The 22,614-nt window shown below is 48.3% G+C and overlaps 1 protein-coding gene, 1 long non-coding RNA gene and 1 pseudogene across 3 annotated transcripts; 1 reads left to right on the top strand and 2 right to left on the bottom strand.

Moving 5' to 3' along the window:
• Positions 1-6: 6 nt before the first annotated feature.
• On the bottom strand, positions 7-8,486 carry CCL5 (C-C motif chemokine ligand 5). The gene is made up of 3 exons (XM_082374009.1): positions 6,047-8,486; positions 4,527-4,638; positions 7-494 (listed from the first exon to the last, which is right to left on the bottom strand). Exons 1-3 carry the CDS (start codon positions 6,120-6,122, stop codon positions 407-409), a joined length of 276 nt encoding a protein of 91 aa, XP_082230135.1. The 5' UTR covers positions 6,123-8,486; the 3' UTR covers positions 7-406.
• Positions 8,487-8,580: 94 nt separating this feature from the next.
• On the top strand, positions 8,581-14,997 carry LOC309619147. Its single transcript, XR_014238778.1, has 2 exons — positions 8,581-9,410; positions 11,505-14,997. It is a non-coding gene; the product is annotated as an uncharacterized lncRNA (long non-coding RNA).
• A 5,482-nt stretch (positions 14,998-20,479) lies between these two features.
• Positions 20,480-21,918, bottom strand: LOC309619124 (glycine cleavage system H protein, mitochondrial pseudogene; annotated as a pseudogene). The gene has a single exon. The product of its transcript is annotated as a glycine cleavage system H protein, mitochondrial pseudogene (transcript).
• Between the last annotated feature and the right edge of the window lie 696 nt (positions 21,919-22,614).

The following is a 22,614-nucleotide window of genomic DNA, read 5'->3' as shown; positions in this document are numbered from 1 at the left end:
GCCAGCTTTGTAATTGCGTTGAGAATTTTAATGAGAATCTGATTTCTTACGTTTGCCAGTCAGCCCTTCCCAGTGAGGGGCTGAGATGGGCGCTTTGGTCATGGGGCATGACCGCAGGAGCCCAGTCTCCCTCCCTCCTTCGCCTCCAGAGGTGCTGACATCCTTCCTGACTGCAGAGCGGTGGCCGGGCGAGGGCTCTGAAGCTCGGAGCCTAGAGACCTCCTGTGCACAAGGCAGAGCCCCAGGAGCCCTGGGAGGCTTTTACAGCAGCTGCTGCGGGTGGTGGAATCTGTGCCCTCCAAGGAGCGGGTGGGAGGAGGGCACTGGGGGGGAAACCTCCCAAGCTGGTTAGGACAAGAGCAAGAAGCAAAGTTTGCACAAGTTCAGGTTCAAGGCGTCCTTCATCCTAGCTCAACTCTAAAACGTTGATGTACTCCTGCACCCATTGCTTCTCTGGGTTGGCGCACACCTGGCGATTCTTTCTGGTGATAAAGCTGTGGGAGAGAAGAGGGTGAGACCTGGTCAGTGCTGGGAGAGCCAGTTTTGGAGATGAGGCGGATTGAGGCAGGGGGGAAATGATACTGGGTGGGTTAGTTTTGGAGCTCCATACGATTGTATTGGTGGCGTTCAAGGAAAGAACATTTTCTCTTCTGTTGGGTCAAAGGGCTCCAAGCCAGAAGCAGTCCTGTGTGCACTTTAACCCCCCGCCCCTCAAGCCGCAAAAACACATGCAGCCTGGAGATCTAAGGGGATACGGGGCCCTAGGAGCCCAGGGTTGAGCTGGTCAACCACTTCTCAGCACTTCCTGTTGCAGACCCTGTGCTGGGTGGTGAAGATGCAGAGAAAAAGAGGTGTCCTCCAGGAACTGAGTCATGGCTGAGTAACTGGGAGACGAGGTGGTGAAACAAATGTGTGATCTGGCCTTAGATAACACAGTGCCTGGCAGGCACACATAGACACTCGACAGAGGAACCCATCTGTGTGTGCCTGGGTGAACGGAAGAAGGGCATGAACTTGAGTCTTGATTTCACCACTTACTAGTTAGATCACCTTGGGCAAATCACTTAGGGCCTCTGAGTCTATACGTTTACCTCTAAAATGTGGAGAGAAATAATTCCTAGTTAGCACAATTGTTGTGAAGCTCAGATGAGATAGTATATATAAGTTAGTTTTGAAAAATACCATGCATGTGTTGTTATTGGGGTGCTGCGGGACCTCTGCTTTAGGGTGGATCAGAGCCACATGAGCCCAAAGGTCCCGGTGCTGGACACCGTGGCTCGGAGAGGTTGAGGACCCTGAGATACTGGCAGATGGCAAAGCACTTCTACCAATTAACCGGCCAGAATGTGCAGGCCGGTGAGGGCGGGAGGCCTTATCTCTACAGGTGTTGATGGTGTAAGTTGGAAGGCTCACAGGCTGGGGATCATGGGCTACATCCGGCTGCCTGCCTCACCTGTTTGCTGGGAGACTGGTTCTCTCTGAGGGACACCCTGGGCCTGGCCAGCAGTGCTACCCATTAACGTGTTACTGTGGAGCTAGTCCTGCCTATGTGGACCGTTCTCATTTTGGCTTCTCCTTCAGGATGCTTTCCTGCGCCTTTCTGAGATGTTTCCAGACAAAGTGAAGGCTTAGGTTATCTGATGGGAATGAGGATTTCTTGGCCCCTTTTCGTGCTCTATCGTGGAGAGCGTTTTTTCTCCGGGAAGCTGCTTCCCCTTCTCTGAGCCTCACTCAGAGGCACCTGACCACCTCTCTTTCTCCCCTGCCTGGGGCGCAGAGAAGAGAAAGGGAGCAGAAGGGGTGTACTGGGCTCTGGTGCCTCCTAGTATCTGTCTGCTTGTTTGGGGTGGTGAGGGAGCTTCCGATGCAGACCCTGCCCTCGGCAAGCCAGGTGTCATACAGGAAATCCTGCAGACTTACTGTCCTCTTTCCTCAGCCCCCTTGGCCTGAGGTTAGGAAGTCGAGAGGCCAGGAAACCGACATCTGGGGGGAGGGTTGCCCAGGCCTCCTGCTCCTCCCCCTGCCTGCTGAATGTGATACTGGCTAGCAAACCCCCGTTGCCAAGCCTTCTCTCCCTGCCCGCTCTGTGGGGAGCCTCTCCTGGCCTGACTTCCCTCCACCTTCACCTGCCCCTTGAGAGCAGGTGTGCTCAACGTGGGTGCCCTTCTCCCCTGTGCGCTTCCTCAAGTCTCTGGCCCTGGCTCTGGCACACCGTAGGTGCTTAATGGATATTTATTGAATGAGTTAGTGACTGAAGGTTTTGCATTCACTCATCAAGTTTCACTTGTCACTTCTATGTATATAATAATACATTTAGAGGGGGAGAAGGATGATGATATAAGTTAACAACTTACCAGGCACCTAACTGTGTGCCAGGAAATATTCTAATTTTATCTTTCTTTTTATTATTCTCACTTTGACCCAGTGAGGGAAATACCTCTATTTTACTGCACTTTGCAGATGAAGAAATTGAGGCTCAGAGAGGTTAAGTGACGGGCCCAAGCTCATGCAGCTACTAGCTGGCAGAGCTGGGATTTTAATAAAGACAGACTAGCCGGGACAGCCAAGACTGCTGTATTCCTGCCACTATGACATCAGGAGACCCCTTCCTCCTATAAAAAAATGTCTCATCTCCGGCCCCAGCACCCTTTCCTCAGCTACAAACCCTTCGTCTTACATTCCCTGCTGGACTTTCCTTAGAGTTGTTGTGCTGGCACCTCGGTCCTTTCCTTTTTTTAAAAAAATTTTTTAATTTTTATTAATTAATTAATTTATTTTTGGCTATGTTGGGTCTTCGGTCCTTTCCTTTTTAAACAGCTCTTCCTCAGGACTTCAGGGGGCTCCACCTTCCCCCTTCTCCACGTCTGGGTTGAAACCTCAGCATCACACTCAACCCCTCTCTCTTCCTTGCTACCGACCTCACAGCACTTGCCTGGGCTTGCTGATTCCGCCTCGGAAGCTTCCTCACCCCGTCTCTCCTTCCCTTCAGGTGCTGTTTAGCCTCAGTACCACTCATGTGGACAACAGCAGCCTCTCCACTGGACCTCTCTTGTCTAGACTTTCCCCGTTCCAGCTCATTTCACACTTTTGCTTCATTGTGCTGACACTCAAGGCCCTCAGTGCTTTCCTAAACCGAGACTCTACAAAAACCAGGGGAGAGTCTTGGCGACATCCCCTCTGCCTCATACACCCCGTCCCTCAGTCCAATCCCAAGTCAAACAGCACTTTTTGCAGCAAACTTTGCCTAAATCCCTTCTCTTAGCTAAGCGCTGAATTGCGGTGTGTTCCGTCTTTCCTTTTGTAACGTTCGTATGCAGGGTGCCCTGGTCATTGCTACATCTGTCTTAGACTGTGAGCCCCAGAAGGGCAGGGATGGTGGTTTACTCCACTCTGCCTGCCCATAATAGGTGCTCAAAGAAGGATTTTTTTCCCTTTTGAACAATACTTGTTTTCAGAGATAAAATTAGTAGTGCTACATTTTTTTTGGCTGTGCCACGTAACATGTAGGATCTTAGTTCCCTGACCAGGGATGGAACCCGCACACGGAGTCTTAACCACTGGACCGCCAGGGAAGTCCCAGTAGTGCTAAATATTATTACTATACTTAGAAAGATTCATCAGGACCAAAGGCCAAATCTGAATACCTGTAACTTTGCCAGTGTCACAGAAATTTTTGGATTAAAAAACTTCATCGTTATATGGAAAACTTCATGATTGCCCCATTTTCATTCTTTAAGTCTCTATCATCTTAAACTTCTTAAGCCACTATCGCTAATGACCTTGCTAGGGTAGAAAGAGGAGGCTCCAGAAACAGGCTCCATCCCTCCCTCACTTACTGTGCAACCTTGGGCAAGTCACCAAACCTCTCTGGGTCTCACTTTCATTATCTGAAATGTGGAGAAAATTATGAATACCTGTCAGGGATGTTATGATAAAATGTAGAGATAATGCATGTAAGATATTTGACACACAGTAGGCACTTCCTAGGTAGCAAGGATTACTATTTTTCTAAATGTGGTAGCTTACGTATTTAAAGGAGAATCTCATTTCATTATTTCTTCATCAATCAATAACTTATTGTTTTTTAACACGCTTGACTGCAACTAGGGCCTTGACCTCTGACCTCTCCTCTTTAGTTCCTTTTGAAGTTGCAGGTGGATTTGATTGGGTGTCGGATATGGGGGACGGCGGGGTTCTTAACTGGAAAGGGTTGACTGAGTCGATCTTCTCCACCCAGGGGCATGGCAGACCAGGTTCAAGTAACGGTCACATCCGTAAAGATCAGAGACCTAACCTAGCCCATCAGAGTGGGGAGGATCCTTCAGGAACACCTTGTCTAGCCTTTTTCCATGATAGCTGGGGGATCTGAAGCTAGAGAGGGCGGACCCATGGCTATTTGAGCGGCCGGAGGGTGGGTGGGAGTGGATGGGGCGCCATCTCTGAGGGCTCATGGCCGGGGGACTGGCTCTGGGGCAAAAGGTGTCCCTCCCTCACCCCCTGGAGGGTTCCACAGGGCTGAGACTCACACAACTGCTGCCATGGAGCACTTGCTGCTGGTGTAGAAATATTCCCGGAGGTGGGCGCGGGGCAGCGGGCGGGAGAGGTAGGCAAAGCAGCAGGGTGTGGTGTCCGAGGCATCTGGGAGAGGGAAGAAAGAAGACTCCTGGATTCATTGCCAGCGCACACTGGGTATGGTGCTAGGTGCTTTATATGAATTATCTTTTTTAAAGTGTTTTGGTTTTTTTTTTGTTTTTAAAACATTTATTTATTTATTTGGCTGCGCCGGGTCTTAGTTGCAGCACATGGGATCTTCGTTGACTCATGCGAAATCTTAGTTGCGGCATGTGGGATCTAGTTCCCCGACCAGGGATCAAACCCGGGCCCCCGGCATTGGGAGCACGGAGTCTTAGCCACCGGGCCATCAGGGAAGTCCCTATATGATTTATCTTGAACAGACTATTATCATCCTTTGGCTGATACTGAGGCTCAGAGAGGTAAAGTCACTTGGCCATGGACACACAGTGCCAGAGTGGGGATTCCCTCACCTAATCCTTGAGCCTTCCCTCTATACCACGACCCCATGCCTTTGGCTCTGAGGGCATCCTGCGTTTCCTCCGGGCTTGTCTTAGGTCTTCTGCCCTTATTTTTGCTCTCCTAGGATCCTCAATGGATTCAGAACTTGGTTTCTTTGAGACCTAGGGTGGGTTGCGGGGAGGTTTCCAAAACTTAGACTTCATGACTGAGCCAGGACCCCTAAGAGAGGCCTGAAGATGCATATTTTACCCTGGGACCCTCTGGCTGAGGCATACTGAGAAGGGCTCTGAACAGAGAAGGAGGACTTTTTGTTGGTCAGTTAATTCAGGATGGCCCCGGGAAGTGTCAGTTGCCATTTCCCAGCAGAGTAGTAGTGTTTCAGAGCCAAACAGAGCTGGGTTTGAACACTGCTTTCCTTACTTCCTAGTTGCGTGACCTTGGACAAGTTACTTAACCTCTCTGGGCTTCTATAAGTCGAGGACAGCTACTCAAAGAGTAGATGTGAGCGTTAAATAAGATGATATTTGCAAAGCAATCAGCACAATGCTTGACCCAGAGTGGGCATTTAATTAGATTTTGTTATCCTTTATCAAGTCCCATTTTTTTCCATCTGTGAAATGGGGGGGAATATGACTGTCCCAGGAGAGTTTTACTTAAGTGCTTAGAAGCTTCTTAGAAACCCTGCTGCTGCTAGACGTGAGTTAGTCGTGTTTGGAGGTCAGCTCGAGCTGCCCCTGCCTGCTAGTATCCCCAGCATCAGTCCACACTCAGCGAGCACCTGTAGGGCTTGGGGTGTAGACCTTGATGACACATACAAGTTGTTCAGAGGGTCCCTGCCATGAAGTGGCTTTGAGATCTATCAGGGACAACTGAACATCTGGGTAAAGCAGTACAGGAGAATGCAAATCATAGGGTTCAGATGGTATAAATGCGACAGTTGAAAAGAGGGCGAGGTCTGGGCCAGTCTAAGGGTCGGACCCCGGGGGCTGTGGTGGTCAGGACCTGGACTTACATGGGGAGGCAGATGCAGGAGCGCAGAGGGCAGCCATGGCGAGGATGACAGCGAGGGCGGCGGCGGAGACCTTCATGGTCGCTGTGAGCAGAGGCTGTGGGAGATCCACGTGCTGTCTCAGGATCCTCGGCGGGGATCCTCTGCAGCTCAGGCTGGCCCTTTATAGGGAGCCCGGCCAACAGAGGGGGCGCCCTCACTAGGGGAGTTTCCGAAAGAGCAGCCACACACTGGCTGATATCATCGGTGAAATTGCGCAAAACAGAAAAGAAAACTGAAATAGCCTCCGGAAATTTGAGTCTCTCTCTCTCTCCCTCGCACCTCTCTTCACTGCCCTCCAATCCAGAGTGAGCTCATCGCTTCCCTCTTTGCCCTTGAGAAGAACCAGCACAAGCAGCGGTGGTGGAAAAATCTCTTCCTCTGCTGCCATCCTCAGCTTCGTCTGCCAAGGCAGGGGTCCTCCCAGAGGTCAGGAAGCTGCTTCCCTGGGGACAGGAGGAGGGGCAGTACGACAAGATCAGAGCCCAGGTGCCCTGGCTCTCGCTGCAGTGCTTGGTCCGCTAAGTACTGCTCACCATGAAAAGGTTCATGGTTGGGACATCCTTGAAACTGAACGAAGTGGTGGTCTGGATTAGAGCCGAGGTCCTTCCTCCATTCCAAAGAATTGGATACAGTCAATCTTCATCAATTCCTATTTGGATAATTCAGAATTAGTGACAACTTGGCCTGGGTTGGGCTGAAGTTGACTTCTGAATTATCTAAAAGTGTCTATTGACAGTAACAAAGGCAAACACATTAAAAAAAGCGTAATTTAAAAAAAACGTAAAAAAAAAAAAAAAAAAAACGTAATCTTACACCAAGGATGTTTTTTGCTAGCTATTGTCATATATGTAACTTGGTGGCCGAGGGTGACTGAATCACCCAGAATGGGGAGAACTTGTCTCATTTCTTCCACCCAAAGACTTTGAGGCAGGATGGTTATTATTCTCCTTTTATAGAAGTGGAAACCGTGCCTCAGAAGAGGTCATTAAGGTCCTCGAGGTCACACAGCAATAAGTGAGATTTGAACCCAAGTATTTCTTTTTTTTTTTCGGATTGACTTAAAAAAAGAAACTGAACCATAGTTGACTTACAAATTGTGTTAGTTTTAGGTATACAGCAAAGTGATTCAGATATATGTATATGTATAGATACATATATATCTATATATATATACATATTCTTTTTCAGATTCTTTTCCATTGTAGGTTATTGCAAGCTATTGAATATAGTTCCCTGTGCTATACAGTAGTTCCTTGTTGTTTATCTATTTTATATATAGTAGTGTGTATCTGTTAATCCCAAACTCCTAATTTATCCCTCCCTCTGCCCTTTCCCTTTGGTAACCATAAATTTGTTTTCTATGTCTGTCAGTCTGTTTCTGTTTTGTCAATAAGTTCATTTGTATCATTTTTTAGATTCCACGTATAACTGATATCATATAATATTTATCTTTCTCTGACTTAGTATGATAATCTATGATGTCTGACTTACTTCACTTAGTATGATCATCTTTAGGTCCATCCATATTGCTGCAAAATGACAATATTTCATTGTTTTTTATGTCTGAGTAATATTCCATTGCATATATACCACATCTTTATCCATTCATCTGTTGATGGACACTTAGGTTACTTCCATGTCTTGGCTATTGTAAATAGTGCTGTTATGAACAACAGGTATCTTTTCAAATTAGAGCTTTTGTCTTTTCTGGATACATGCCCAGGAGTGAGATTGCTGGATCATATGGTAACTCTATTTTCAGTTTTTTAAGGAACTTCCATACTGTTCTCCCTAGTGACTGTAGCAATTTATGAACCCAAGTGCTTCTGATGACCAGGCTCAAGCTCTTTCCACTGACCCACATCATTCAGGCAGTTAAGCCGTTCTTTATCCTCTCTAGGTGCCAGGTGCTGTTCTAAACTTGTCATAAGAATCCTCTCATTCCCTCCTGCCTCGTTAACCAATTACCAATAGAAGCACAGTTTTGGAAACCATGGCCCATCTCATTTAAAGAAATAAATTGTAAGCACTTAAGAAACATCCAACCATCTACACAAAAATGATCTGCCTGTTTGAATTGTTCCCTTCATGTAATCCTCTTAGTCAGCAAACATGCGGAGGGCTGTGCGGCCTAGTGGTTAAGAGCAGGGGCTTTGGTGTTTCATTTACAAGCCAGGTGGCCTCCTGCAAGTTACTTCATCTCTCTGGTCTCAGTTTCCTCATCTATAAATCAGGGATAATAATAGTGGCCCCACCCACAGCTGTTGAGACAATTAAGTTGCCATAAATGTGCTCATGCTTGTAAAGCTCTTAAGTACAATGCCTGACACTGTTAAGTACTTAATAACATTAGCTATTATTATCGTGTTATTATTGAGTAAGAAAATGGCAGTCCCTTTAAGGATATTCTATACTGCAGGTTTTTCAGCAATCTAGACCCCACCCCCCCCACCCCGCCCTGGACCCCAGTTGATGTGGATTAGTGAACTCTATTACCAAGACTATTTTTAAGCAGGTGGGTCAGTTGAGTCTTAGAGAGGTTAAATGACTTGCTTAAGGTCACATTTCCTAAAGTGATAAGAATTCAACATGGAACCCAAGTCTGTCTTGGTTCCTAGCTTCCTACCACACTGCATTGTTTCTAGAGAAATCCCGAAACTTTTGCCAAGGCTGTTTTTCCTTGTGAGCTCTATTTCTGTTGCCTTTCCTTGATCTCAGTTTCCTTCTTTAAGGAAGAAAGGAAAGTACTTTTCTGGATACCAAATACGCTGAGTTGGGACACGAACTGAGGACGGAGCTGAGGGAACCACAGACGACCAACCTCATCCCCATCTTTAAATCCCAGTGAACGTTTCTGCTGTGTGTAAATGTGTGTGCATGTCTGTGTATAAATGGTAGTGGGAATAGGGAGGGGGTAGGATGGCAGGGTTGCTAAACAGGTATAGGCAGTGGGTACATCAGGAGTATTTTTCTTCCCTTTTGGTGGTTCCAGTGGATTGTGGGTGTGCAGAGGAGAGAGAAGAACCTGACTGTAATTCCATTTCTGCCACTCACTTTCTCCTGTGCAAAATCAGAGTTCAGACTCACGGAATCAGCATATTCTCTGGCTCTAAAGTACTGATTCCATGAGGAAATCAGAGCGCCTGTGTAAACAGTACAGTACCTGGTACAGGGTGGGTGTCCAATGAATGGCAACTGTCATTATGATTTACCTGGCATTCTGTGTTCCTGAAAACCAGGAACAGCTGCCTGTCTGACTCACCACAAGGGCGGTCGAGAGGATCAAGGGGAGTGATGACAGTGGACGTGCTTAGGAGACCGTCAGGTGAGGTGAAAACGTCACGAAGCTGTCTCTGTCCTCCCTATCCCGCCAGTGTGGTTGGCCTACACCGCTCCATCATTCCTTGCTGCCTCCGCAAATTGTCACTGAGAATTGCTGTGACCCAGGCAGCCCTCTAGGCGCTGAGGACACCATGTGAGCCAAAGACCTGCCCTCTGGAGTGTCTGTTTGTGTGTGGGGGAGGGGAGAGCTCACCCAGAACAAGGGAAAACATACTCCTTTACTATGAGTCAACTTTTCACTGGTCTTGTCTTAACTCCCTGAACACAGTAACAATGTCTTATGCTTTTTTTTCTTTTTTTTCTATTTGTTTTTTGTATTCTCCCCCTGCATTCCAACAAATGTCTTGGACACGATAGATGCTTAAATTAATGCTGCTTTAGTCTTGATAACTTCTTACAGCATCTTGATTAAGTTCATGGGCTCTCTAGTGTCTGACTCCTGGGTTCAAAACCCAGCTGTATTATTAATTCTGGCTTGGAGCAAGTTGCTTACTTTCTCTGGGACTAAGTTTCTTCATCTGTCGAGTGAGAGATTGATTCTAACCTGTTTTGGGGAATGGAGCCCTTTAAGAATCTGATGAAAGCTGTGAGCACTTTCCACAAACATGTGGAGACCTACCCAAACACTCACACATGTGATTTTTGCATATAAGAGGTTCATAGACCCAGCAGGCTCACTGATGGGCCTCTCGAGTTCAGAGGGCTGGTTCTCATCACCCTTCCTCCGTCCTGCACCCCTTTTCCTAGCGCATCCCGCGCTGAAGCCAGACGCGCACTCCGCCCCAGCCTGCTGCAGCTCCTCCCCTGCCCTCCTGTCCCAGTCTTCCTTTTTCCTCTTTCATTTCATTTCCTAAGCGAAGCTGGCTGCCTGCTCAGCCTCCCACTGTGATGTTAGGAAACCAAAAGCAGGCAAAGAAAGTGAAACCTCATCCTATCTGGATTCTGAAGCTTTGCTCTGACCTGGAGTTCCCCCCATGACTGTGTGGGGAGCAGCTCTGGCTGTTTTGGCTGCTTTTAAAAAAAAAAAATGTCCAAAGCAGGGAAATTCCCTCCATCCTCTAGGAATCCCAGTCTGGGCCCCAAGAGAAGCCTGAGGCAAAGTCATTTCCTCCTGATGAGCCTTAATTTTCTCCATTCACAAATTGGAGATTTGCTCTCCGGTTGTGTCCCTCCTCTGCCCTTGTTAACATGTGTCCCACCTGAGCCAGTGAGCTGCCGTCTCCCCCTTCCTTGTGCCTACAGGGCCCTGCTTGGGGTAGGTGCTCCGTTAGTGCTGGTGGAGGTCTGTAGGGGACGGCAGTGTGAAGGTGCAAGGGGAGGCCTTCCAGCAGGCTCAGGGGATCTGTCCAGGTGGGGACAGGATTTGAACCCCTCTTCAAGGCTTTTCCTGCTACAGCCTGCCCTTGCCTTTTGGTCCAGCTCCGGTTTGTTCATCCTATGTCATTCTATTCTGTGCCTCCCTTCCCTTCCCCATCCCCTGCTACATTTCACTGTGTCAGGGTACCAACTGTGACGACCGTTCTCCTGTTCAAACACAGTCAGCCTGGAGGGCTGCAGCTTGGCCTCCCCGGCCTCTCGCACCTTCACCACACAGTGCAGGGGCTGTGTACGCCCCACTTGTTTTCTGCAGCTGGAGACCACAGGCGGTGTGTTTGCTGATGTGCTCACTTGCTTCGGGGGACTGGAGGAGCCCACTGCGAGACAGCCTGGCGGGGGGTGGGGGGAGGGCAGCTGTGGGAGCGAGGCCCAGGCAGAAGCATCAGTTCTTCCAAAACTGCCGGGGGCGGGGGGGTGGTGGGTGAGGTGGGCAGACGATTTCAGGGCCTCCTCCTCCTGACACTTCGGAGTCTGTTTTTTGTTTTTGTTTTCCTCTGCGTGTTTGTCGGTGGCTTCCCCTTTCTCTGTGCATACTGCATACGTTCAGAGGACGGCAGCCCCTCCCTTCTGCTGTCCCCAGCCCCCAGGAGAAAGGCTGGTGAAGGGGGACAAACTTGGGGCCGAAATCAGACACATCACTTACTCTCTGTGTGTCTTTGGTCACATTGTTAACTAGTCTACACTTTGGCTTCCTTTCTAGAAATACGGCAGAGAATCCTAGCTCCTGGGACAGCGCAGAGGATGAAATGAGGCAACCAGTGGACTGCTTGGCACCATTCCTGGCACAAGTACATACTCAGAAGATGATGCCTTCTCTTTCTTTCCCCAAATGTCCAGGCTCTAACATTTCTTCCCTCAATGTTCCCCGCTCTGTCCAGGAGAGGTGTTCATCTCAGCTCAGTGTCAGGAGGCATGAGGGCAGGCGAGGGGAGTTGACGGTGATTTTCCACTAGCTATTAGGCGCCGTGCTAGATATTTTAGGCATTATTTCACTGAGTAGGAAGAAAACACAGAGAAAACAATGATGACTCAGGCCTGCCTTGAGCTCTCCTGCCCTCTGTGTGGCAGACTTCAGAGACTCAGGCCCTGTGCTCTGCCCTTCTCTGGGTTTCTCTCTCTCTGAGCCTGGCCATGGGGTGAGACATGGTCACCTCTTCCCCCTTCCTGGCTGTCCCTGCAGGTCAGCACGCAGACCCTTTTTCAAAGAGATTCACAGACAGGCTTACAAAGGAAGTGACACAAGTTTCAGAATCTTACAGGATTCTTGTGGCTGTGACCTGGATTCTGCCCCCTTTTTGAGCTGGTCCCGAGAAGCCCCCTGGATTCTTGGCTGTTGCGTCCAATCCCGGGGCTGGGGGTCTGCAGTCTCTCGCCTTGCCTCCCCTGTGCATCCCCCCACCGCAGATCATTCAGGCCACAACAGGATGGACCTTAGCACCTCCTGAGCCATTTGCGTTTTTTAGGACCTTCAGCCTAGGAGTGGAAGTCCCCTTGGGTAATTTCCTCAAAATGGGATTTGGAAATTCTGCACCTTAGTCATTCCTAACAGAGGCAGCTTTGGGCAGTGAAAAGAGCAAGGGACAGGGAATTAGGAGACCTGTGCTCTAGTCCCAGTTCAGCGCCAAACCTAGTTGTGAGATTTTGGCAAACCTCTTGCCTTTTGTGGCCCTCAGTTTCCTCATCTAGGAAATGGAGGTTTGACAGTATTATTTCTGAGGCCATTCTCAGTTAAAAGATACAAAACTAGAGGATCTGTAGTGTCCTGGAGGAGAGCTGGGGATAGGTGTCTTATTGCCCCTAAAATTGGTTCATATCACTCCTCCTGCAGGTAAGGCTGAGGGGTTATCATTATTACCCGTTCTTACCTCCCATCTTTCCAAGGCCTGGCACTCACCTTACCACTTAGCTCATGAAGTCCTTCCATGGGCAGTACTGCATTCGTCCACTTGCTCACTGCTCGGCCCTTTCACTTCACTCACTCCTTCACTCCTTCCATTCCTCCACCCATCCACCCATACCTTCATCTCTACATCTGTGTCATTTAAGATTCTTTGCTTATAAGTGCAGAAAACAACTCTGGCTAACTTAAGCAGGAGGGTAATGTACTGGGGGTAACGCTGAGTAGCTATTAGAATGGATAGAGCGTTGGAGAACCTGACTTGGAAAAAGGACAGGTGAGAAACTCTCTGGGTGTTTGGGCAGCAGCTGCTGCTTGATAGTCTCATCAGGCCACCACTGTTGAAATAAATGTACTCCAGCCATTTTTCCTATCCATATCTCAATCTATTAAGGATTCAGAGTCCTAGGGAGGGAGGATAACCAGCCAAGCTGGTGTCGTTTGCTTGCTTCTTGGCTGGGAGGGGCTAGAGCACCTGATTTGCAGTACCACTGAGACTATATACTCTGGGGGAGAAGTAATTCCACAAAAGGATGTCAAGGCAATATTTGGAAGGGGGAATGGATGCTGTGTAAGAAAATTAAAAAAACAAACAAAATAAAGAAATAAATTAAACCAATACTCCACCCACCCATCCACCCACCCATCCATCCATCCATCCATTCATCTATCCAGCCTCTCAGCCAACCAGGAGACACATTTTCATTGAGCACCCATCATGTTGCAGAGGCCACAGCAGACACTTAGATACAGTACAAATCCACCCATCAGAAACATCCCAAGAGTCTCCTCACAAAGGATGTATCTATGGAGCTGAAACAAAGATGAGGACCCAGAGAAAGGAATTCTTGTGTATCCATGCATTGGAGGGCCCCAAACAACATTTCTAGGGACAGGGTGACTCATCCTGGATGTGGGCAGATAAGGGGGGCGCGGTTTGTAGACATATATCACAGGAGATTGCTTATGTAGGTGCACAACAGGATGTGGCCAGGATTAGGCACCAGAAACCCAAGGTCTGCCTCTAGTCTCTTTTCCTCTCTAGCAATGGGCAAGTCGTACTTCATTTTTAAAATCTATAAAACAGGGAAAACGAATATAAGAATCCCTGCCCTGTGTAACTCAGAGAACGGCTGTGGAGGTGGAATGAGTTAGTGGATGTGAAGGTACTTTCCAAGTACAAAGATAGAGAACTGTTTTTGCCATGCTTACTTCTGTCTCCAGAGTGGCTGATGAGAACACCCATGGCTCATGTGTTACTCTCACTTCTTTCCTGCCCTCACTGCCCACCGCCCAGCAGTAACTGTGGAGAGGGTCTGTTGAAATTTTTTGTTCTTTAGGCCGGTGGATGAATGTGCAGGGTAATCACTGCTACCCACCTCAGAGCTGTGGATGGTCAGGAATCTGTGGGCTCCCAGTAGGCTGGAAACAGCAGCTGGGTGAGTGTGTATGTGTGGGAGCAGGTCCTGGTTTCTGGGTGAGGCATGTCAACTCTCAGGGCCTGTTTTCTCATCTGTGAAATGGGTGGTTTGCCTGCAGGGAGCAGCCTGTTGGTGGTGCTGCTCGTCTTTGTCACGTGTCCTAGGACAAATGTCTGGCTAGGCACAGGCCTGCCTGTCTGCCCCCATCTTGTCTCTGCCAGCTAAAGGTCTTTCCTCATATAGAAAGCGCTCCCTGTACTGCCTCTCATTGTCGGTGGGCTACACATGGCTGCAACCTCTATGGAGGGCAGTTTGGCAAACTCCATTTGAATTTTTAAAGCGTATATTGTATTTAATAAGCACTAGCAATTCTACTTCTAGGAATTTATCTTACATACGTATGCACACAGGCATGACCTACTATATACAAGATATTCATGGTTTGTAATAATGAAGGCTGGAGACTGTCTATCAGTAAGGGACTGATTAACTGATTTGGCACTTCCATGCAATGGAATGTCAGGCAGCTACTAAAAAGAATGATGTAGCTCCCTACGCGCAGATATGGAATGATCTCTAAGATACAAGAAGTAAGAAACAGAATAGGGACTTCCCTGGTGGTCCAGTGGCTAAGACTCTGTGCTCCCAATGCAGGGGGCCCGGGTTCAATCCCTGGTCAGGGAACTAGATTCCACATGCTGCAACTAAGACTTCGCATGCTGCAACTAAAAGATCCTGCATGCTGCAATGAAGGTCTTGTGTGCTGCAACTAAGACCCGGCGCAGCCAAGTAAATAAATATTTAAAAAAAAAAAAAAAAGAGAAACAGAATAGTCTATGTAGTGTGCTACGTGTGTGAAAAAAAAAAAAAAAGGACTCATATTTATAGATTCTCTTTTGGAGGCTTGTAAGAAACTGGTAACAATTACCTTCCCTTCCTATTAGGAAGGGGAACAGGAGGGAGGCCTGGGAACAGGGGTAGGAGGGATACTATTTCTTTAAAGCTTTTAGACATTTAAAATGTCAGTTTACTTAGGACAAAAAATATGTTTTGAAAAATTGATATATATCATTCTAACCAATATAACTATTCAAAATTAGTATATATTTTCAGTTTCTGGTAAAAAAAATATATATATATATATTATTTTTTTACATGAATCCTTCAACCAGATCCCATTTAGCTTGCTTGATTTTTTTTCTTTTTTGAAAATTTTTATTTTATATTGGAGTATAGTTGTTTAACAATATTGTGTTAGTTTCAGGTATACAGCAAAGTGATTCAGTTATACATACACATGTATCTATTCTTTTTCAAATTCTTTTCCTATTTAGCTTATTACAGAATATTGAGCTGAGTTCCCTGTGCTATCAGTAGGTCCATGTTGATTATCTATTTTAAATATAGTAGTGTGTATATGTCAATCCCAAAGTCCCAATTTATCCCTCCTCCCCCAGAGGGATACTATTTTGCATCTTCAGAATTTGTATCATGTGCATGTTTGGTTTATTTATAAAGAGTCACCTGCAGGATGTGCCCAGGTGTCCAGGAGGAATTCCCTTGGCGTTTCTCAGTCTCAGAACCTCTTTTATCCCTGAGTCCAGTGAGAGACCCAGGTCCTCTCAGTGGGGTTCTCCGAGGCGGGACGACCCACCCAGTGGCTCATCCTTGCTGCCGCCTCTCACCCCACCCCTCGTCCCATCAGGTGACTGGGCTTTTAGAATCACACTTTGACACCAAAAACACAGCCTTATGTGCTTTCCCCTAAAAGAAGACTGATGGTTGGACCCAGGGAAGGAGGGGCAGATCACTATCTATCTCCTCCGACAGAGGGTGTTGAAGTGGAAACGTCACAGGCTTCAGAGTTGCACAAGCTTTGGTTCAAATTTCGGCTTCTGCTGCTGAAGCTGCAAAAACTCAAGAAATTGCCGTGATCTTGCTAGATGGTTTGCTTATCTGTAAAATGGGCCAACTATTGGGTTGGCCAAAATGTTCGTTCGGGTTTTTCCGTACGGTGTTATGGAAAAATTCGAACAAACTTTTTGGCCAACCCAATACTACTGAGCCCTGGGACTGGAAAGATGAGGGGAGGTCATTGTGTACAAAGCCTGGCACACAGCAGGCGCTCAGTGAATGGTCACAGCTGTGCACATTGTTGCGAAGTCAGGGCCTCCTGCTGGGGCCCTTTCTCATGAGGGAGGGAAGAAACAGTCTTGGTTGGAACTGATGGCCTCCTGGGCTTGGTCCCTTTCCCCAGTAGAGGTGAAAGAGGCACGGTGCCTGCCCACCAGGGGTGTACGCTGATTAGATGGTCTGGGAGAGCCTGGAGTTTGCAGCTTCCTCTCTGTAGCTCTGAGGTCTAGAGATGGTATGGTCGGCCCCAAGGTGACTGTTTGCAGGATGGGACTTGCCCTGGTGTTCGCAGTGGTGACTCTCTGGCCAGGGAAGAGGCTGACTCGGGAAGTTCTGGAAGCTGCTCCGTGAAGATGGGGTGTCGGGCCTGTAGGGGAGCAGCCTCCCCCAGCATCAGGGGTTCTTATCTCCTGGCTCCACAGATGACCCTGCAGCATACTGGCCTTTCCTGCAGCGTGGGAATTGTTCTGAAAATGGGGTTCTCCTCCCAGCTGCAGAAACATAGCTCCTCCCAGGATGGGCAGTGGTGGAGAGCACGGCATTTAGAGTAAGGCAGACCTGGGTTTGAGTTCTTGCCTGGCTGTTGATTCACTCAGTGGCTGTATTCTTTAACTTTGCTGAGCCTCGGTTTCCTTGTCTGTGAAATGGGGATAATAACATTGCCTATTTTTCACTGTGAGGATTCAAAGAAATGTATGAGGCAGTACAAAAATGTTGTTTTAGTAGAGCTGGTTAAAGTTGAGCTGACTGGTCTAAAATGAGGGCAAAAATCTTAGGGGGGGACTTACTCTTGGGCTTAGGGGAAAAAATGCATAATGGACATGTTCGATAATAAAGGGGGAGACCCCCTACCTTATCCCACCCCTACCTATATTGCCTAGAGAGGGCTAATTGTTCTGCAAAAGAAAGAAATAGGATTGGGAGTCTTTAATGGTCAGTGTGAGAGTTGGTGTGGGGTTGTGAGGGAGAAGAGGGGAGATGGGCAGGGGTCCCAGGTGTTGGGAAGAAAGTCAGGTCAGGGAGAGGTTAATTCCTTCTGGCAGGGAATGGCCAGTGGATTTTTAAGGCAGGGATTTTTATGGCTACTATCCAATTTCGAGTTCTCACCCGAATTATTCTGTGCTACATTCAGAACCTATCTTATGCTCAAATTTCCAGTAAACCTCTGTTAACGCCCAATAGCTCACACCAGGATTGTTTTGGGGGAACGGGGGCCCTGACCCGTGGTGGGTGAAGCAGCATGTGAAGAAAGAGAGAATTCAGTAGAAGCTGGGAATTGATGGGAGAGGTGCCAGGATCCAGCACCAGCCTTTGGTTCTCCTGGGGGATGTGGATGGGCTGAGACTCCTGACTGCTCGCAGTCTCTGAGATGCAGGATGGAACGAGTTTGGGGATATTTTGGTGAGGCTGCGGATGACCCCAGAGCAGAGGCTGCCAAGTGGGTGGCTTAAAAAGGAGGGTGGATGTGCTGAGACTCAGGTCAATGAGAACATGGTGGGGCAGAGGCAGCAAGTGAGGGACCGGGGGCCCTGGCCACATTCAGTGAGCAGACCATGAGTCCCGCGGCTGCAGCAGTGTGGCAGCCGGGAGGGTTCAGAGCAAGGTGAGAGGAGCCACACCTCAATGCGGCATTAACGAGAACCAGCAGGATGAGAGCCATGTCCCTCACCCCCAGCCAGGGCCTCGAGGCTGCTGAAGTGCCCCCTACATCCTGAGGCCATCTTGGAGAGGGTTTCCCATCTTCTTCCATCATTGGTGGGAATGGATCTTCCAGTGTGAGATCAGTTACTGAAAATAAAGAGAACAACCCTTCTGGGGGTATATCTAAGTGGTGACGTGTACATTTTTGACACTGCCACATGATGCATGGATAAGAATCACCCCCGCTGTCACAGATGCACACCCTTCAGCCACAAAACCACCCTCCCATGTTGCAGACACACAGGCTGCTCTCCTTCCTCAGCGCTGCAGATGCTCAGACCCCCGGCATTTCTCTCTCCAAAGCCCTGCTGGTGCTGCTGAAAGCACGAGGATTTTTATGTCATGTGGCTGTCCTTTGACATGTAGCTTCAGTCCTCTTTCAGAGGCGTAATTCCCTAAACTCCCCCCTCCCGCCACTCCCGGGACCAGGCAGGAAATGCTCAGAAAGTAGGATGTGAAACTGTTTTGTTGGGCGATTGGGATTGACATGTATACACTGATGTGTATAAAATTGATGACTGATTAAAAAAAAAAAGAAAGAAAGAAAGAAAAGAAATGGAAAACAGCAGCTGAGTCACGGGGAGGTGGGACTGGACCCAGGCCACCGGGATGTCAGGTGGGCTGGATTGTCTCTTTACTGTTCTGTTGAGCTTGTCCTTTCCCCCCTTCTGTTAAATGGGGGATAATTTTAGACAATTCCTTCCTCAAGGCTTTTGGCAAGATGAGATGACATAAAGAATTGAACAGGGCTTAGCACACGTGTTGTAAGCACTCACTGCAAAATAGCTGTTATTGTCTTGTTTATTCTCTCCCACCCTCCGTACTTTTGGTCTCTCTCTCTCTCTCTCTTTTCTTTCTCTCTTGCCTCCACTTTCTCCATCAGTGAAAAGGTGAATGGTAGCACCATTAAAAATCTCTACTGTGAGGAAAGGAGAACTTTCCTGTTGGGAGTGAGGGGCTGGCTAGTGGAAATAGGGGTCGTCTTGATCCCACGTTTTGAGCAGCCAAGCCCAAGCAGGGTGGACTTGCTCCCTCCCTCACCTCCAGATCCTTGAAAACCAGTTCCACCACTTACTAGCTGTCTGACCCTGGGCAAAGGCTTGAACTTTCCTGAGCCTGTTTCCTTACTGGTAATATGGGGATAATCCTGTGCACTGCACACTGAGGCTGGGACAGTTAATCGGCAAACTCTAGGTCACAGGCCCAGCCAGATGCACGTGGCAAATGCTCAGGATATGTAGCTGCTTAAGCTAAGATGATGAAGCTCTACTGGTCAGGCCAACAACCTAGGAGTCATCCTTGACTTTCCTTTCTCTCACACCTTTCTGAGGTTGGGCTCCCCTGGAAGCAGACCGCGAGATAAGGATTTGAGTGCAAGTACTTCACTGGGAGGTGATCCTGAGACTTTCTAGTAGGGAAACAGAGAAATGAAGCATAAAAAAGAAGGACGCCCCTGCAGGGTTCTTTACTGAGCAGATTACCATTGTAATGGGGCGCCTCGGACTCAGTTCCTCTGGGGACCTCTGGGCGCCCTGAGTATTCCCCCAGGGGCGAGAGGCTGAGGGATTTGCTCACCACTGCGTGTCTATCATTGATCGAGGACTACTTCAGGGTGAATTCCCCAGCATTCCCATCTTGCTGGGGGTGGGCTCTGGGGCAGAGTTGCAGGTGCTTGTGGTAGAGGGACTGCCCGCTGTTGTGTGGCCTGCATTAAAAGGATGAGCCGGACTGAAAAGATTCCTCTGCTGGGGCCTTGGAAATGGAGAAACAGACTGGGCAGTGGAGGCATAAGAACTTCCTCAGCGAATATCCCTGGATGCTGAGCTGGGAGGGTAGATTCTGTGACGATGGCCCGTAGAGACCACGGGGGCGGCAGTTCAGGCACTGACTGGTCCCATCTGGGAACCTTGGAGTCAGACAGACGTAGATGTGAATTTTGGCTTGGTCACTGACTAGCTGTGTGAGTTGGAGCAAGTTGCTTAACTCTCTGAATTCTCCACAGTTTTCTCACCTGACCTACAGCTAATCCCCGCCCTGCAGGGTAGATATTAGGATTAAGTGACATGTGTAAAGTGCCTGAGATAAAAAGATGGCCACTGAGTGTTATTTTCCTCTTCATTTCCTACTGCCCCGCCTCTTGCTTCTTGAAGCTGGGCTATGACGGGGTTGCAGGGTCGGAAATGGGTTTGGAAACAGATGCCCCTTAGGAAGTGACGGGGAGAACTCGCGCTAGCAAAGGGGAAGAGGAGGCACTTTCATTGATGCAGAATTTCCTTTTCAGGCTCCCAGGCAGGATTGGGAGTCCCCTGCCGTTGTGAGAGGTAAGCACAAGACTAAGCAAGGCCAGGGCTGCTTAGGCAGAGGGGGATTTCTGGAGCTTGGCTGGAGAGGAACAGGCCCTCCTCCTACCCCTCTCCCTGGGGGCTGGGGGGAGGGTGGGGCGGTGGTGCTGACAGGGACTCTGTCCTGTAGGAGGGCAGGTGGGAAGGCACCCTGCCAGTCCTGCGGCCAGGAGCCACAGGCTGCTCTTTGAGCCCAGGGGGGAGGCAGCCAGAGGTCGCACTGTGGTTCAGCCTCAGGATGAAGGGTCAAGGGAGTCTGTGGTCACACCAAAGTAGCAGGGAGGCCACAGTGGGAACACCCTCAGCGGACTCCTTCCTTGGGGGTCTCCATGCCAGAGACACAGGGTAACAAAAGTTAATGAAAATTGTGCAAGTAAAACGCAAACATAGAAAAGATTCAGATCATCAAAACAGATTCAAATAATGCAGAAGTACCCAGAGTTGTAGCTGGACTCTAAGTCCACGGACTCGGGTTTATAGGAAAGAAAACTTTACGGCTATAACCTAGTCTGATGTGTGTGTGTTTTTGTTTTTTTTAATTAAGAGGTTGAATATTTTATTATTAAACTGTTTCTTATTTTCCTGCAAGGCTGTTGCTTCACTGTATAAAAATAGCACCAGCAAACACAGTATATTGCAAAATTAAGATAGTAATGTTCTTCACTGGACACTATACAACTAACAAACTTTTCTCCACTGTCATTTATTTCCAGTGGCAAGTTCATTGAGTATTTTGACCCAAATCCAGGGATGGCTGTAAGCAAGTTACAGTATTATATAAGGTTAAGATAACAATGTTATCCTTGAATTACATAATTTTTATAACTAGTTTTAGCACAGATAATTTCAGGAATTCTGAGTATTATAACTGGAGACTAGCCTAAAAATCACAGGGTGTTGTGAAAAAGATGCATAGTGTTTATCTGAAATCATTAGGAAGTTAAGGGGTATTTTCTTCAGGCAACATTGTTTCAAGTAGTTTCTTCTGCTAAAAGTTGCTTTTTAAAAATCTATCCACCACTAATTTAAGACAACTATGCTAGATTAAGTTGTTTCAAACTAGTTTATTTAGGGGTTCCATTTTCACTTCTCAATAGATTTTATGTATTTCTCATATGCTTCTTCACTCATTAGTTCATCTAGTTCTGAAGGGTTACTGAGTGTCATCTTGATCAGCCAACCATCTTCATAACAAGATTTGTTGACAAGTCCTGGATTTTCTGCTAGAGCTTCATTAATTTCAGTTACTTCTCCTGATAGAGGAGAATAGAGTTCACTAGCAGCTTTCACACTTTCCAAAGCACCAAATTCCTCTTGTTTGTTCAATTTTGTCCCAACTTCAGGCCGACTACAGTAAACAACATCTCCCAAAGCTTCCTGTGCAAAATTGCTGATTCCCACTGTTCCAACACCGTTTTCTGTTGTTACCCATTCATGTTTGTCTGTGAATTTACGACCCGACAGCAGAGCGGGGCCGGTGCGCAGCGCCCGGACGGCGCCCGCCCGCAGTCCCCAGGGCCGCGGCGGGCAGGGCGCGTTGGGCGCAGAGATGGCGCGCAGGCTGCAGACCGCGGCCCGCACGCTCTGCGACACTCGCAGCGCCATGTTCGCAGGGGTGCAGAGGGTCTCCGCGCAGCATCTAGAGCACCCCCTGATGTGTGTTTTTAGCCTGCCTTTTTGCTGGCCTGGTGGGACACTTTAACCTCAGCCTTTCTGGGGTGTTCCAGGCATTGGGGGGCCCATGTGATGATCTGTCCCCACCAGTTACTGCTGAGTCATCCTCCCTGGGGTTACTGGGGGTCTGGTGGTGTTCCGATAGTTTGGGGTCACACTTGAGGACACAGAGACCTGCCCCAGGGCTGCTGTGGCCCATCTGCCTGGACGTTCTCCACAGCCCTTCTTCTTTGGGTCTCCCTGTGCCGACTTCAAGAAAAACACACAGTGTTAAGTGCTGTGAGTTTGGGCTTCCCTGGTGGCGCAGTGGTTAAGAATCCGCCTGCCAGTGCAGGAGACATGGGTTCGAGCCCTGGTCCGCGAAGATCCCACGTGCCACGGAGCAACTAAGCCCGTGTGCCACAACTACTGAGCCCACATGCCACAACTACTGAAGCCTGTGTGCCTACAGCCCGTGCTCTGCAACAAGAGAAGCCACCACAATGAGAAGCCCAAGGACGGCAATGAAGAGCAGCCCCCTCTCGCCGCAACTAGAGAAAGCCCGCACACAGCAACGAAGACCCGATGCGGGCAAAAATAAAAATAAATAAGTAAATAAATCTTAAAAAAATAAAAATAAAATAAAATAACTTAAAAAAAAAA

The sequence above is a fragment of the Balaenoptera borealis genome (genome assembly GCF_965194805.1).
Source record: "Balaenoptera borealis genome assembly, chromosome: 20".
Taxonomy (NCBI): domain Eukaryota; kingdom Metazoa; phylum Chordata; class Mammalia; order Artiodactyla; family Balaenopteridae; genus Balaenoptera; species Balaenoptera borealis.
The sequence above is the reverse complement of the archived record's forward strand: the minus strand, read 5'-3'. Positions and strand labels throughout refer to the sequence as shown.